The sequence below is a fragment of the Eleutherodactylus coqui genome, chromosome 10, assembly GCF_035609145.1.
Source record: "Eleutherodactylus coqui strain aEleCoq1 chromosome 10, aEleCoq1.hap1, whole genome shotgun sequence".
NCBI classification, from domain to species: domain Eukaryota; kingdom Metazoa; phylum Chordata; class Amphibia; order Anura; family Eleutherodactylidae; genus Eleutherodactylus; species Eleutherodactylus coqui.
This window is the reverse complement of record NC_089846.1, coordinates 140,133,806-140,149,273: the sequence shown is the minus strand read 5'-3', so window position 1 is coordinate 140,149,273 and position 15,468 is coordinate 140,133,806. Positions and strand designations below refer to the sequence as shown.

Sequence of the window (15,468 nt, the reverse complement as noted above, 5' to 3'; positions counted from 1 at the left end):
CGATACAGGAAGAGGCAGGGCTGTACGGTCTCCATATTTTGGCCACGCACAGGACATCATAAAATCACCAACATGTAACTGGATTGTACGTAGTGTACTTTTACGCCACATATGAATTCTCTGCCAAGTTTGCACCGTTTAGGGCCCCTGTCCACGGGCATATGCGTAAGACACTGCAGGTCTCCTCACAGTGTTTTACCGATTCTGTAACCATCGGGTCAGCTGGCAGAGACCACGTCCCACGCGCACAGTATGACTTTCTAATGCCCTGCTCCGTTTCACAGCAGGATGGATATGAAAAAAAAACAAAACAAAAAAAAAACTGCACAAACCTACCCATACGCAATATATTGCGTTTCATCCGCTGCCTATGCCAGTGCACAGGGCTCACGCTGCATGGTGGGCAGAGAAATAGAGCATACTGCGATTCATGCCTTGATCACATCAATACGCAGTGTCTACACACATGTGCACGGATTAATAAAAGTCCATTAACTATCATTGACGCCACGCACCGCGTATTACGCAGCCGGTCAACGCACAATATGTGGTGAAGACACGGTCGTGGACATGAGTTTCACATGGAGACCGATACGAGATTGCTGTGCATCTCACTTGGTGCAAACCTGCAGTAATTTTGCATTAAAATCAGTATGCATGACATGCGGATTTTGTGGCATGCGATTACGCCACGTGCGAATCCACCCCAAATTAGCACTTCCTTTAAAGGGTGGGGTTGCCTTTTAATTGCAGATTTTACAAATCTGCACCAGCAATAGATGTTCTGCTGATAGAAACACCAAAAGCACATTCCATGATCGCAAATTGAAAACAGCTTAACCCTGATCTGTGACACAACAAGCCATCTTGTAGTAAAGCCAGTCGGGAGAAAAGAGTCGACTGAGGGAGGGGCGCAACATACAATTTTATTTTAAAAGTTTCTGTATACGGGACATCAAAGTGAAGCCTGGTTTACAGCCCGTGTGTACACAGCTCCCCCCATATTGTAAGCGGGGTCTGACATCATACACAGCCTGCCCTTCCTCGGCTATAAATAAAAAGCGGCTGAACACACCGACTCCCAGCTCAGGGTTTTTACACATGCAGCAGTGAGAATTAGAAGTGTCAGGAGAGATTCAATATACAAGTCACATGTGAGAGCAAAGCCGCCACTGGATCGACTCCCCTTCTCGCCACACCCTGGAAAGAGTGCGCTGTGATGTACGTTCATCCTCTGCCACTGCACCCAGCCCGGGGCTGGCGAGCCACCCTCTCCCTGCCCCCCACATCTCTAAAGGATTAAGCTCATTTTATGGTCTTTGTAGGATGACAAAGTTTCACTCAGTTTTCCTGGCTACATCCATACAAAAAGAGCCGGGGATGAACTCACTAAAAGACACAGGAATGCCGGCGATTTCTACATTTCCTCTTGCTGCCTTCAGTGGTGCCCGCACCGCAAAGGAGGCTGTTGTGACATTTGTTGAAGAAATCAGACGCTATAGGGACGAGGTTACCAAACATGGAAATCTGCTGTTTCTCAGACTTAACCGCCAAGATATTTGTAATTACTGGTGCCGACAGGCAGGATCCTGACAGGGAGACCGACCGGCTGAGCTAGTCCTACCTGTCGCCATGCAAAGCAAGGCAGCTTAGAACCTGTTGGCGAAATACGGCTTGCTTCATAGGAATTGTCTTCTAACAAATCATACAAAACTGACAAAGTGACCCATGACCCCAGATGAGCCGATACTGGAATCCAGGGAGGGGAGAGACTTCAGCCCTTCCTCTTCAGCATACTATACTAGGATCCCATCCATGTGCCAACATAACCAGTCTTATACAAGTGTTGCCACACATCTGAAGGGCGAGGCTGGTGAGCCATACAGCCTTTACACTCCCATCCCTGCAATCTCTGGCTGACCACATTTACCAACAGCTTTGGCAGAGCGATCGCTCATGACTCCCAGACATGAGGCAACTCAATTACTGCGTGGTCAAATCAAGACTTTATAGTACTCATATGTAGTCTTGGCAGATGCGCGGACCCCTTAAGGCCCATTTACAGCAGCCGATGAGACTGAAACGACAGTCTGAGTGACAGCTTTGAGCGATCATTTCGCATAAACTATTAAGTAGCTACGCAGCTACTTAATAGCAAGTGTACAAATTAAGCCCTTGCTGAAAGTTAATAGGCGGAGGGCTCTTGTCTGCGCTCAGATCCTTTGTTCTCCACGGGAAACAATGCTATCAGCGCTCCTCCTGCAGAACTACTGATAAGGCTGACAGACGATTTTTAGGTTAGACTGAATTTAACAATCAGCTAGCAGTGCCCGAAAAATCACATGATAGGTGTGCGTTTAGACGCAACGATAAGTGTTTTTTTTTTAGCAATCATCAGCTGGTGTAAATGGGCCTTTAGGCTTAATGTCCACGAGCGGATTTGAATTGAGGAACCCACACGGGAGATCCGCAAGTCAAGTCGCCCATAGGGATGCATTAGCATCTGCAAAGCAATTTTAAGCACGCAGATGCATGATCACCACATTGCTGGATCGCTGACTTCTCGCTGCGTGTGAACGCTCCCTGCCTCGCATGGAATGTAAAGCGGTGATGTCAGCGCTCATACAGGCGTTTAGACGACTGTCGTCCCATCTACATGGAACATTACTGATACGAATGCATGAAAGCCCCTGGCTAATGCTGCATTTACACAGATCGATTGGTATGGGTTCACATGGGCCAGAATAAGGTCCACACGGCCATCCCGCCCGCAGCTCCTAATCCCAGGATTAGCCAACAAAGTGGGCAAGATTTTGCAAAAATGAAGCTGCGCTTATCCTGCAGAGATTTTTTTTTTTGGTGCGGTCATTTCGCGAGATTTCCATCTTGTGCGACCCCCAGCATAAGCGTTCAAAAGGACTTTTCCTGTGATGAAACACCCTCTTACAGTCCAGTGGAGATCATTGACTGTCAGAACCTGTAAGGGGGCTGCATATTACATGTGTGCTTAACATGCATAATACGCAGTCCTGTGACTTCTATCGAGCTATTTAAATATGCAGGATTTTTTTTTCCATATGCATGAAAAATTAACAAGAAAACATGCAGCATGTCCTATTTTGGTGCTCAATACGCCCATAATGGGCTATAGGGGTGTAATATACACAATATGCAGCCCCCAGACAAAAGTGTGAGCGAGGCCCAACATGTAGGACTGAAAGGTACATCCAGCAGAAGTGCTACAAATATTCATGGAAGGGTTTCAAAGAAACATTTAGAGTATTGAGCTGGCATACAAAGAGTGCCTTCACTTTGTATAAACCATCAAAATACACATGATTAGGGCTCACATGGGTGTACCTGCCATTCGTATCACGCGCATATTTTATGCATGCGTAATACGGACATTAACACCATAGACTGGCATTGGGTATGCAAATATGCACTTTTCACTTGCATGGAAAACAGAACAAAAACAGCAGCACATCCCATTTCGGTTCATAAGGAAAAAAAAAAAAAAAAAAAATACAGTGAATATGCATGATGCGTACGCGTCCACACAAGCAGGCAGCAGAAATTCATTAGTCTTTCTTGCATGAATACGCATACAAAAAAAAACAAAAACGCCACAGCGCAAAAGCGAACAGTTCCGGTTGTGAAAATATTTAATGGACAGAAATGGCATACGCTCATGTGTGTGAGCCCTTAGCCCACTCTCAAACATAGTCAGCAAAACGCAGCGATTTTACTGCCTTTTTGGGCGCAGGTTACTGCATCAGACAGCGGTTTTTGAAGCACCCATCATTGTTAGGGGTGATGAGGTGCGTTAAAAAGCATGAAAATGCAGCAAGATAGAGCAGACAGTGCTTGGGGAGAAGAAAAAAAACCATCGCAGCGTTAGAGTGCATGTCTGCGAGGCCCCATTGAAATCAATAGGAGTGTTATACCGCGAGGTTCAGAGCGTGGGATGTGTGGGAGTGGCCTTAATGAGGATCTGGCCGTGGATCTCGGCATAACTTGGCAAGATCCACACTAAGGGTGAACACCCACTTGCGTTTTTTTCACGCAATTGTCAATGGGACTTTCTAATGTTAAAAGCGCATGACAAGTTGGTGCGATGCGTTTTTAACATTAGAAAGTCCCGTTGACAATCACGTGAAAAAAAACGCGCAAGAAAAACCAAGTGTGCAGGAGCGCCAACAGTGCGGATTTTTACTAGGAATCAGCAGCCACGGCGCCCCTCTCACCTGACAATGCTTTGCACCGCCAGCGCACCCCTTTCACCCACTTGTGAGGGCAGCACAGCGGGTCAGGTGACGTGGAAGTAGCATCACCTGACCAGCAGCACTCACTAGCTGATACCAGCTGACAGGGCACACTGACAGCACAAAGTGTTGTGGGCGGAGTGCTGTAGGTATGCAGCCGATTCCTAGTCAATAGCCGCACTGATTATGCAAATTTTGACTTTTTGCGGCAGAATTTTACACTATGGAGAATCTGCAGCATTTCCACTATGACTGAACAAATTGCTTGCGGGAGATCGTGTTTTTTCCCCCCCATGCGGATACACTGCGGATCATCTACCCAGAAGAATAAAAATCTGCAACCCCACCTCCCTAATTGATTAACCTTCAAATCTGCAAATGTATTTAAATGTATTTGCGGATGCACTGTGGATCGTAAGCTCCTGTAGAGATGAAGGGAGCCACATCTGAACGTGATCCGCGATCGAAAGGGAGCATGCTGCGATTTATTATCCACATGTGGCATCCGCAAATCATTTAAATTCAAATCCGCATTGTTAAATGTGCGAAGGCCCCATGCTTCTCTATGGCCCAATGTCTACACGCAGATTTGATTTATTAAATCCGCGCAGAAGATCAGCAGCTCTAGCTGCCCATAGGAAACAATGGGGTGTCTAACTGAATCAAACCCTGCGGATTTGATTTTTAGGTGATTTGTGGATGCCCCATGTGGATGTAAAAATCGCAGCATGCTGCATTTTATCGTGGATGTGGCTCCATTGATCTCTATGGGAGATGAAAACACAATCCGTGATCACCCGCAAGCTATTGAAAAAAATCATCCGCAGTACATCTAGCTTCCACTAATGAAATGCAAGTTTCTCCAAAACGACCGACCATCCATCCATCCATCTAATACACACACACTAATCAATGTGACAGGCACTACCTTATGGAGCGCTCAGTGAGGGCTGCTTTCTTGGAGGATACAATAAGGTCTTGTCCACATCAGCTTTAACTAAATTTACTGAAGATGGCACAGAAACCAGTGCTATTTTTTGCTAATATGCTGACAGTGAGAGAAACCCATAGAGGCCCATTCTATTTAACTGGTTCATCCGACGCTGTTGGTGTCCGGTATGACGTGCCCAGCACCACTGAAGTATAACAGCACACCAATGGAATACTTGAGAAAGTTGTCTAGATCCAAAAAGCGTATTAGTAGCACCAGTGTACAAGATCTTATACCAAGTTTTGGGTACACACCCTTTGTCAAGCTCCCAAGGAAAATAAGTGATGGTGCGTAACCAAAATCTTGCATACAAAAAAAAGGCTTGTCCACCAGAGGGATCAATCAATCGTCTTCGGACATAAACGTTTACAAGCATTCTAATGCTGTGCTGTTCTACTTCATAACTTTGTTTTGGCCGCGGTCAGCCCATACAGGTACCTTTACATGAGGAGACTACAGTCTGCGATTTTCTTGGCAATAGTCGTACTGTGTACACAGTCAACAACAGGGGGCCGAGCGACTCCCTCAGTAGTCGCAAGTTTTTGTTTCAGCTTACTAAAACAAGTGACTTCTTTCTCATTGCAAACAAGACTCGTCCCATCTTTGAATGACTGCCTGTTCACTGTGAATGAGGCGGGTGGCCAGGAGAGATCTCTGACTCGCTCTACCTCCATTCACTGAAGGAAAGCACAGGAGTGATCGTTCTTGTAATAGTAGTTCTGTGTTCTCCTTCATACAGATTTCAGTTGCAGCACTTTGCCGCGATCTTCCTATCGCTTTCAGCTGCGGCATATAATATGCAGTGCTAAAACGCCATTGATTTACATTGGGTCATTCAAACCTGCATATTATACGTGTGACAAAAAGAAAGAAGCATGTCCTATTTTGGTGTAGATTACACAAATTATAGTCTATGGGGGGCATAAAATAAGCAGTGAACACGTTACATATGTATTTGCTGCATACGCTGGTGTGAGTGAGCCCATAGAGTTGTGCTGCCCGAGGTCTGAACTGTGGATCTGGCACCACCACCACTTTCATTGAGCCGCTTCTATAATGGAGCAAAGCAACAGAAGCGGTAACGCCTATGGGAACATGGGACGCCTAAGGTCTAACGTGGGAGATTACTATTCAAATAGAATGGAAACAGGTCAAATGGAGTATTAGGTTTGGACCTTTGGACTCCGTCTGCCCCATTAAAGTGAGTGGATCTGCTGTGGGATATTTCTGAATATGGTTACAAATGTATTCACATGTAACCTCCCTACCAGACAGTTCAGCGGACCACCAAGGTGTAATGTGTAGAATGCATTGTTTGGCCTTGTTCACGTGTTCTCAAAACACCTACATTTTATCTTCTTATCCTAACTTTCTTCCCCGCAAGAGTTTGTCCATTTGTATGCTGACAGTTTCCCCTAAAGGCATCAACATGGATAACTTTAATAAGTTGGGGTGCTAATAAACGCACGGTCAAACATAAGACCAATGAAAGACTACTCTACAACTACACATGAATCTGGGGTGCGGGGAGAACATTAAAAACAAGACTCATTAGTAGGAACTGTTAGTATGAAAGCCATGCAGGAATCCCCTCGATACAGCGGTCCAAGCAACCCCCCTTCCCCACTGCACTACATCGATGTCTGGCTCCAGCCTGGACTACAACACAATACAGCCTTCAAATGCAGCTTGTGTTTCTTGGCTGGCACATATCCAGCCACAAGTTGAAGCAAACACTAATATTACACCCACAGCAATAACAGAAAGGAAAAAGCTGGTAGCAGCCAGGTTTGTGGGAGCAGCGACTGCGGGCTGCAGCGACTGCGGGCTGCAGCGACTGCGGGCTGCAGCGACTGCGGGCTGCAGCGACTGCGGGCTGCAGCGACTGCGGGCTGCAGCGACTGCGGGCTGCAGCGACTGCGGGCTGCAGCGACTGCGGGCTGCAGCGACTGCGGGCTGCAGCGACTGCGGGCTGCAGCGACTGCGGGCTGCAGCGACTGCGGGCTGCAGCGACTGCGGGCTGCAGCGACTGCGGGCTGCAGCGACTGCGGGCTGCAGCGACTGCGGGCTGCAGCGACTGCGGGCTGCAGCGACTGCGGGCTGCAGCGACTGCGGGCTGCAGCGACTGCGGGCTGCAGCGACTGCGGGCTGCAGCGACTGCGGGCTGCAGCGACTGCGGGCTGCAGCGACTGCGGGCTGCAGCGACTGCGGGCTGCAGCGACTGCGGGCTGCAGCGACTGCGGGCTGCAGCGACTGCGGGCTGCAGCGACTGCGGGCTGCAGCGACTGCGGGCTGCAGCGACTGCGGGCTGCAGCGACTGCGGGCTGCAGCGACTGCGGGCTGCAGCGACTGCGGGCTGCAGCAGTCTGGGAAATGCTAATTATAGTGATAAGGGCAGAAGTGAGTTTGGATCTAGAACAGCAAACAGAAAAGCATCTTTACTGGCACACTGTGGATATCTGGTTTGTTGAAGTTTGGGAAAACAAGCAAAGGGCGCACACATTTTCTGCTTGGCTGTTTAAAAAAGTGCATAGCTGAGATTCCTGTCCAGCAACCCGAGGGAACGAACCAGCAAAAAACCACAGGAAAACTTGGCCTTTTGCAGCAGTAAATTAAGTTCTGCTCTGAACACCTTCCCTAAGAAGGACGACTCAAATAGAAGCAGAGGACTATATGCAGTTTTTAGACTGCAAGCTTCTGAGGACACGGCGTCCTGTGTACACACCTAAGCCTGCTTCACAGATGTTCATATTATTAGAGCTGCCAATAGGAGAAACACAAAAGACACATTATGAGCAAGCAACTTTCCAGCAGGCTATTTTCAGGCTACTTATTACCTCCCTAGGGGGATTTTCTGGGGAACATGCTGCATTAGCCCAGTAACCCCAACAAGATAATGCCACAAAATGAGAATACGTCACCTTGGAAAGTTATATAGACTATATATTAGGTTACCCATAGAGAGCCCAGGCATGAGGGACAATCATCCCTTTCAGAGAAGGCAAGCTGCAAAAGGTTGCCACATAAAAACAAGATCTCCAATCACGCTGAGAGGAAATCATTTGCTGATCGGTGTGGATCCAACAAGAGGGACCCCCACAGCAGTGGTCCAGAACGTTACAGGATGAAGGCAGTAGCAGTCATAGGCACATCAAGTTGTGGGCGACATGTGACACTTGTATTACAAGCGTGCTAGAATGCTGGCACTTGCTGCACAACTTTTTGCCCCAAAGGCAAACCTTGAGGTTGCAGAACCAAACGTCATCATGAAGCCCTAGTCTAATAAACTATATGTATTTATGAAGTTAGCAGTGCAATCTTAATCTATTGAAGTACAGTAGAACAAAAATGAAGGTTTTTAATTGACTAGAAGCTACTGAAAGGAGAAAGAGGAATAGTCATGGCAGCTCAAGTCCAAAGCAAGCATGTCATCTGTTGGGCTGTTCAAGAGTTAAACCATATCTGCTTGCACAACTGGCAAACATAAGACTCATTAACCTATTCTCTACTGACAGGGCCGAATGAAGCTCGTTAATGATTAAAGAGCCAAAAAGGTTAAAAGTACAAGTCCATGGCTCTAACTTGCACTGTGGTATGTTCAGAGGACATATCCAGCTGTCATTTCAGAGTACAATGGGTTAAAGAGGTTACAGGTTTATATAGTAATATTGGGAGGGACAGCTCACAACTGGGAAGGGCACGTGTTTAAATCAATGAACATCTATACAGTGAATTGCTTACCATGTATGAAATTGGAGTCCTCTAGTGCCACAGCAGATAGAGGACGGAGGATTAGGTAATTAAAGATGGAATTCCTAAATGGAATGTCAAATCAATATTTAAAATTAAGTTGGCAAAGACTAGATTGCCATTTTCATGTCTGGGTGCCAGTGCAATAATACATGCTGCAATTGGCACCAAAAATATTAACCTATACTGTAAAATCTAATGAGCAAAGAGGTCACAGCCTATAAACCCCCTACCGGAACCTCTGAGTTGCTTGCTACTGAAGTTCTCATAGTTGACCATTAAACAACTGGAAGTGATTGCTAAAGTCTCAAGGAATTAGCCCAATCTGGCTGTAGAACAGGTGCGGAGCAGCACACACAGGGTTAACAGCCTTCAATAACAGGAGGCCCTGGAAAGTGATCTTAGGACTTTATCCCAAAGGCACAAGCAATCCTACATGTTACTAATCCATGAGGACAGGAACCTTAATGTGAGAAATCAGGTCTGGTCAGCATGTGAACACTGAGTGCCCTTATCATCTGTGGTCATTGTGTGCCACAAAAAGGCAACTATGCTTCACTTGAAGAGTCCCCATAAAGAGGTCTTTCAGACAGGAGGAAGACTGTGCCCAGCCATGGGGAGGGGGGTTTCAAGCACAAACATGAAAGATTTCCAGGCTCTCTGTTAATAGGTCACTGGTTTCACTTACAACTGGCAAACCAGGTTTGGACACACTAAACTGTTCACTGGCTGGAAGAAAAGAGACGTGCAAGAAAGGGACACAATTGTGCATGCAATCCACAGCCGGCTCAGACCCTGACCACAGAAGCCAGCACATTAAGGAGGTAGTCAGGAAAAAGAAATACAGAACACAGCCATGAGTCCTGTTTATATCCCTGTGTACGTTTACTGTCGCCTGACAACAGGACAAGTATCACCTGTACAAACTTAGCTTGCCCCCACATGATCTAGAATAGGCATCACTCGTGGGCTCTACATAAACGTCCAAAGCCCCGTTACTGGGCCTAGACTACGTAATGCAGTTTACCATTACAGTGCACACCCCACAGGCTAGTCAGATATTGGTTACAGGGGAAAAAAAATTCTATGTTTTTACATAGTCCAAGCCAAACTGCAAAGCATTAATGGACCTGGCAGTAACTCATCCACATAGGGTATTGTATCATTAAAGGGCATGCTCAACCCATTGCCCAGTGTGACAAGTGACAATCACCGACTTCTACCCTCGGATTAGTCGTCAGCCCCACAGCTCTGTTAAAGCTGCAATATATCTGAATTTTATACACGCGACTCGATTATGTCTCACTGATCTCTCACCACACCCTCCAGTACATTGTGACACCCTGTCAATCCACTTAGTGCTCCAATGTAAGCTGCCTCCTCACAAACACAGTACAAGAGCAACTCCTTTAATCAGTAACACTTTCCTTGAAGGGTCCACGTCAATACAAGGGTCCTAATGTAACAATACCAGGAGCGTGGATGTACTAACAGGAGGCTGCAGAGAGCGCTGCACCAAGAATGATAAACCACTTGTCAATCAAGTCACAGGTGCTTTGCCTCTCCGTGGGTGGCTCTATATAGTGTGGACCCCGAAGGAACGCTCCTCTAAAGGATCTTCCATTTGCTGCTTGGCTCCTCCTTGTAAACAGCAGTTTTCCCAGAGCTGTCAGTGCTCCCATAACTCAGGCAGCTCATTGCCTCTTATCACTAGGTACATTAGACATAAAGTAACAGTGTGGTCTCCAAGCGCAACATTGTATTCTATTTAGAGGCCACAAATAGAATGTTACTACATGGTAACAGTCACATCCACTGCTCTTCAGGCAGATAACTAGGTGCTGCTGCCTCACTTTGAGCTGTCCCTTATTGCATCTATGGAAGTGCTTCCTGCTGGGCCACTAAAAATGTCAAGTTGGCTCATAAAGTGCTGCCATCCACTGTCTGACTGAAAGGTTATCAAACCAAATCTATTTACCACCTGTCCACAAGATTGGTGACTAATGTATGAACACTAGGAAGCCCCATAGGTCTAAAGAACGATACACGCCAGGTCCCCAGATGACTAGTGGTGGTGGGCATGTCTGCCTACTGCCCCCCTCATTGTCTGGAGATAGCCGAGCACCTCCTTTGGCCATCTCCCTCACTCCCCTAACATTGACTGGAGCGCACCAATGACCCAGAGTGCACTCTCCATACATGTAGACAGGCAATAAGAGTTATCCCACCAAGAACACTTGAAGAGTGGGTTCTCCAGGACTTTTACTATTGATGACCTACTTTCAGGATAGGCCATCAATACGTGATCGGTTGGGTCCACGGCTCGGGATCCCAGTGAATCAGAAGATCTCTGGCAACACTGTCAGTACTGTCTATATTGCAGCGGCCCGGTTTAGTGCTGCAAGTACAGCTCCCAATGAATTCAATGGGAACAATATCGTTAGTACAAGTCAGTTATCAATAGTAAACATCCTTGAGACCCCCCTTTAAAGGCTTGACAGCCAATCAGAATATTCAATCAGATATAGACAGCAAAAAAAAAAAAAAAGAGGGGTGACATTATCCAATGACTAGGTGCAACCAGCTCTGATACAAAACACACAGCAGCGTTTACCACCATGGGGGCCAGCTAACGCCGCTTGTGACAGCGGATCTCAGACACAATGTAATATGTTATTTCTTCTTTACACGGAAGGGCTGGCAAAATACATTTTTATAGCTGCATAAAGTGCCCAGATTATTGTTCGTTGCTCCATCGTCAGCCATGTTTACACTGAGCGATGATCACCAAGTGTACAAGGGCCTTATCTCCAACTTTTGCAAAAACTCCCAGCATGCTCTGAGGACGGTCAGCGCACACTGGGAGAGAGCTTTGCAACAGCTGAAGAAAGCTACAGGTTGGACACAACAGGTAAGTTTAAGGCCAGGTGAGGGGTGTATACTTCAGGAGTCATCAGGTGACATGGTGAAGGGGCCAGTAGAGGGACGACTAGTGCGAGGACTATTCTCAGGCCTGATGGTTACCGCAAGAAGATAAGTGTCCCACAGAAAGTTGTACTAAAAAGTCCCAACAGTCCTAGAGAAGCTACCAGCACAGGGGGCGCTGGGTATGCTACACATGCAGATACAGGTCAGGTTATACAGAATAACCTGATATACCCCCATACTATATAGTGGGTCTATAGCCAGGAGGTGCCCATACCCCCCATACTATATAGGGGGTCTATAGCCAGGAGGTGCCCATACTATACAGTGGGTCTATAGCCAGGAGGTGCCCATACCCCCCATACTATACAGTGGGTCTATAGCCAGGAGGTGCCCATACCCCCCATACTATACAGTGGGTCTATAGCCAGGAGGTGCCCATACCCCCCATACTATACAGTGGGTCTATAGCCAGGAGGTGCCCATATAATACAGTGGGTCTATAGCCAGGAGGTGCCCATATAATACAGTGGGTCTATAGCCAGGAGGTGCCCATATAATACAGTGGGTCTATAGCCAGGAGGTGCCCATATAATATAGTGGGTCTATAGCCAGGAGGTGCCCATATAATATAGTGGGTCTATAGCCAGGAGGTGCCCATATAATATAGTGGGTCTATAGACAGGAGGTGCCCATATAATATAGTGGGTCTATAGCCAGGAGGTGCCCATATAATATAGTGGGTCTATAGACAGGAGGTGCCCATATAATATAGTGGGTCTATAGACAGGAGGTGCCCATATAATATAGTGGGTCTATAGACAGGAGGTGCCCATATAGAGCAGGGAACAAGTTCTAGTAGAGGAACATACGGGCGGCACCAGAAGTGTCATGTCAGCAACTTGTAGCTCTCTAGTGTCTGAAAACTACAACTCCCAGCATCCTCTAGGGATCTGCATGATGAGAGTTGGCAGTGCCACAGGTTGCAGCACAGGGTGCCACAGGCTGCGGGCACACATGATGCCTCCCTCCTCCCCAGGCCGGTCAGACATGCAGCTCCTGGGTGTGAGGGGCCACATACCGCGGAGCAGTAGGAGGGACACCCGCTCTACAGACGAGTATTACTCACCTTGCGCTGCTGTTTCTCCCAGGCCGGGTCGAGCAGCAGGTCCCGGTCCCAGTCTTCCTCTTGCTCCATGTATCTGCCATCTTGCGTCATGTAACCGCCGCCGCTACCACCGCCGCCGCCGCCGCCGCCGGTCATGTGATAGTCCACCATGGCGGCCGGAGAGTGCAGATAACAGAGAGCTGTAGCTGGTGTACGACGTTAGGGGGGAGGTCTCCGGTGTAAGAGACGCGGGTTCCTCTCCTCTCCTGGGATCAGCGCCGAATGCGCATGCGTAGTGTACGACCTCCGCCACCACAGCGTCTACTCACTCACCTCAAGCCACCCAGCCAATGACTAAGCACTACTCCGACATAGACACGCCCTCCTAGTCTGCCAGCCAATGAGTGATAGAATTGGAGCCTCCCGCTTCAACTACTGGAGTCCCGCCCACTTCTAGCTGACGAGCCGACCACACCCAATGTCCCACACCCTGACAGGCTGCTCCCGCCCTTTTTTGCTGCCAGGTGTCTGCGTAGACAACCGACTGTCCTGGCTCTAGAACTATCGATACCAGGAAGCCCTTCCTGCTGTTCTTATATAGAGGGTTTCTGATGAATTACTGAGGAATCTGCACGCCTAAAAGTTCCTCACAGAGTTGTGACACAAAACACAAAGAATCTGCTTATAATTGGGTATTGTGTCCTGGCAGAGCTCCTTGGGGTGTTATCTGTCAGGATGTCAAGTATTCTATTCAGCTGTGGCATGCTGACTCTTGTTTCCAAAAATAGCTGGGTGGCAACCAAGATGGCGGCCCCATTCCCCCAGAAGTTGTCACCTAGCTTCCTAATCTCATAACACACGGTTGCCTAGCAACAGGTATCATCTCCTGAGGTGGCCAAAATAAGGGCAGAAAATCTGCCCCTACTAATGCCCATTGGCTGACAATCAGTATTAGTGGGCAGATTATCTGCTCTGTGGGGACGACCAGCGAGGGTCTTTTTTTGCTCCCGTAAATGCCGTTATCAGTCAATTAACGAGCTTTTGCTTAATGATTGTCCTTTTACGTGGCCCAATTCTCACGTGAATGAGCGTTTGTAGGAACGTTCGGGTGCCATAATTGGTGCGTGTAAAAGGACCCAAAGGCCCAATGTCCGCAGGCGGGTCTGATTTGTGGAATCTGCGCGGGGCACCCGTGTGGAAGATCCACAAATCAAACCGCCCATAAGGAAACATGGGCGCCTGCAACTGAAATCAAGCATCTGGATTTGATATGCAGACCTTTAGGTCCGGGAGACAAATTGCAGCGCGCTCCATTTCAGTGCGGATCCCGCATGGATGGCTTCATTGAAGTCAATGGAAGCCGTCTGATCCGCGGCCCGTCGGACTCCATCTGTGGACTCCGTGGGAAAGCAGGAGTTAAAAAATAAAAAGTACTGCGCATTCGCGGTGGCCGGCGCTTCCGCGCGCGCGCGCAGACCAGGAAATAGAAGACCCAGACAGGTAACGCAGGGTCCGATCCGCCTGCAGACATGAGGCCTTGCTCATTATCCATCTCAGGGTCATCCAATAAGAATGAGCAGATTTGGGGATTTAGCTACAAACAAACGACAGGTTCGCCATCCACACATCACCGAAAGGAAGGTTCAAAGTCTGTTATGACAAACATTCCATTTTCTGCCACATTTGTGGCGCTGTTTCTTGTTGTTTATAGGAAAATGGCGACGCCACGGGAGAAATTGCTTCGTGCGTTTGAGTTTGCCAAGTGTGAATCCATTGTTCAAGTGCAATGTCAATTCCAAACAGCGCCGCCTCGTCAGAAGCAAATGTACGAGTGACAGAAAATGAGTTACATTTGGTTGCGTTTTCAAACAAAAAAGAGCGGTCGCTCAAGGAGCGTAAAACCCCGTCCGAAGGAAGGACTTAGCAGTAAAACTACTGAGAAAGCAGCCACAATTGTGTGGAAACGTAGGGCTGTATATTTGTCGGATGTTTGTGTACGTTTTTCTACGTGTACATTTAGGCCTCCTGGACACGGGCGCGTCGGAACCCGAATGCGGGATTCCCACAATGGAGTTCAACCCGGTGACCCTAGTTTACCCGTCCGGCGGCTTCTGCGCACGCTGTGGATGTGCCATCCGGCACGTGCGCAGTAGTTGCAGGCGCTGGGGGGTGACGCGTATCCCACGATAATTCCGCAGTTTTGACTTCAATGGAAGCCGTCCGTGCGTAACCCGCACAAAATTGCAGCATGGAGCGATCTATTCTCCGAGAGCAAAAAATCGCAATCAGTTTCTGCTCGTGGAGATAAAATGGCATTGCTGTATTTGCTGCAGAGTCCAGAGGCGGACGCCCCGCGTGGACTCCGCAATGCAAATACACCCGTGTGCAGGAGCGGGATGTGAACAGCGCCCACTTAGTAAAGCGCTGTG

The 15,468-nt window shown here is 47.9% G+C and overlaps 1 protein-coding gene across 2 annotated transcripts in view; it reads right to left on the bottom strand.

The window, feature by feature from the left end:
- ACTN4 (actinin alpha 4) overlaps nt 1-13,354 on the bottom strand; it is a 49,015-nt gene extending 35,661 nt beyond the window's left edge. Inside the window, exon 1 of one of the 2 annotated variants that reach the window (XM_066581939.1) lies at nt 13,061-13,354. In XM_066581939.1, the coding sequence (XP_066438036.1) occupies nt 13,061-13,210 (150 nt within the window). In that variant the 5' untranslated portion in view covers nt 13,211-13,354. The remainder of the gene's footprint in view (nt 1-13,060) is intronic. The other variant, XM_066581938.1, reaches the window with a different exon arrangement.
- Between the last annotated feature and the right edge of the window lie 2,114 nt (nt 13,355-15,468).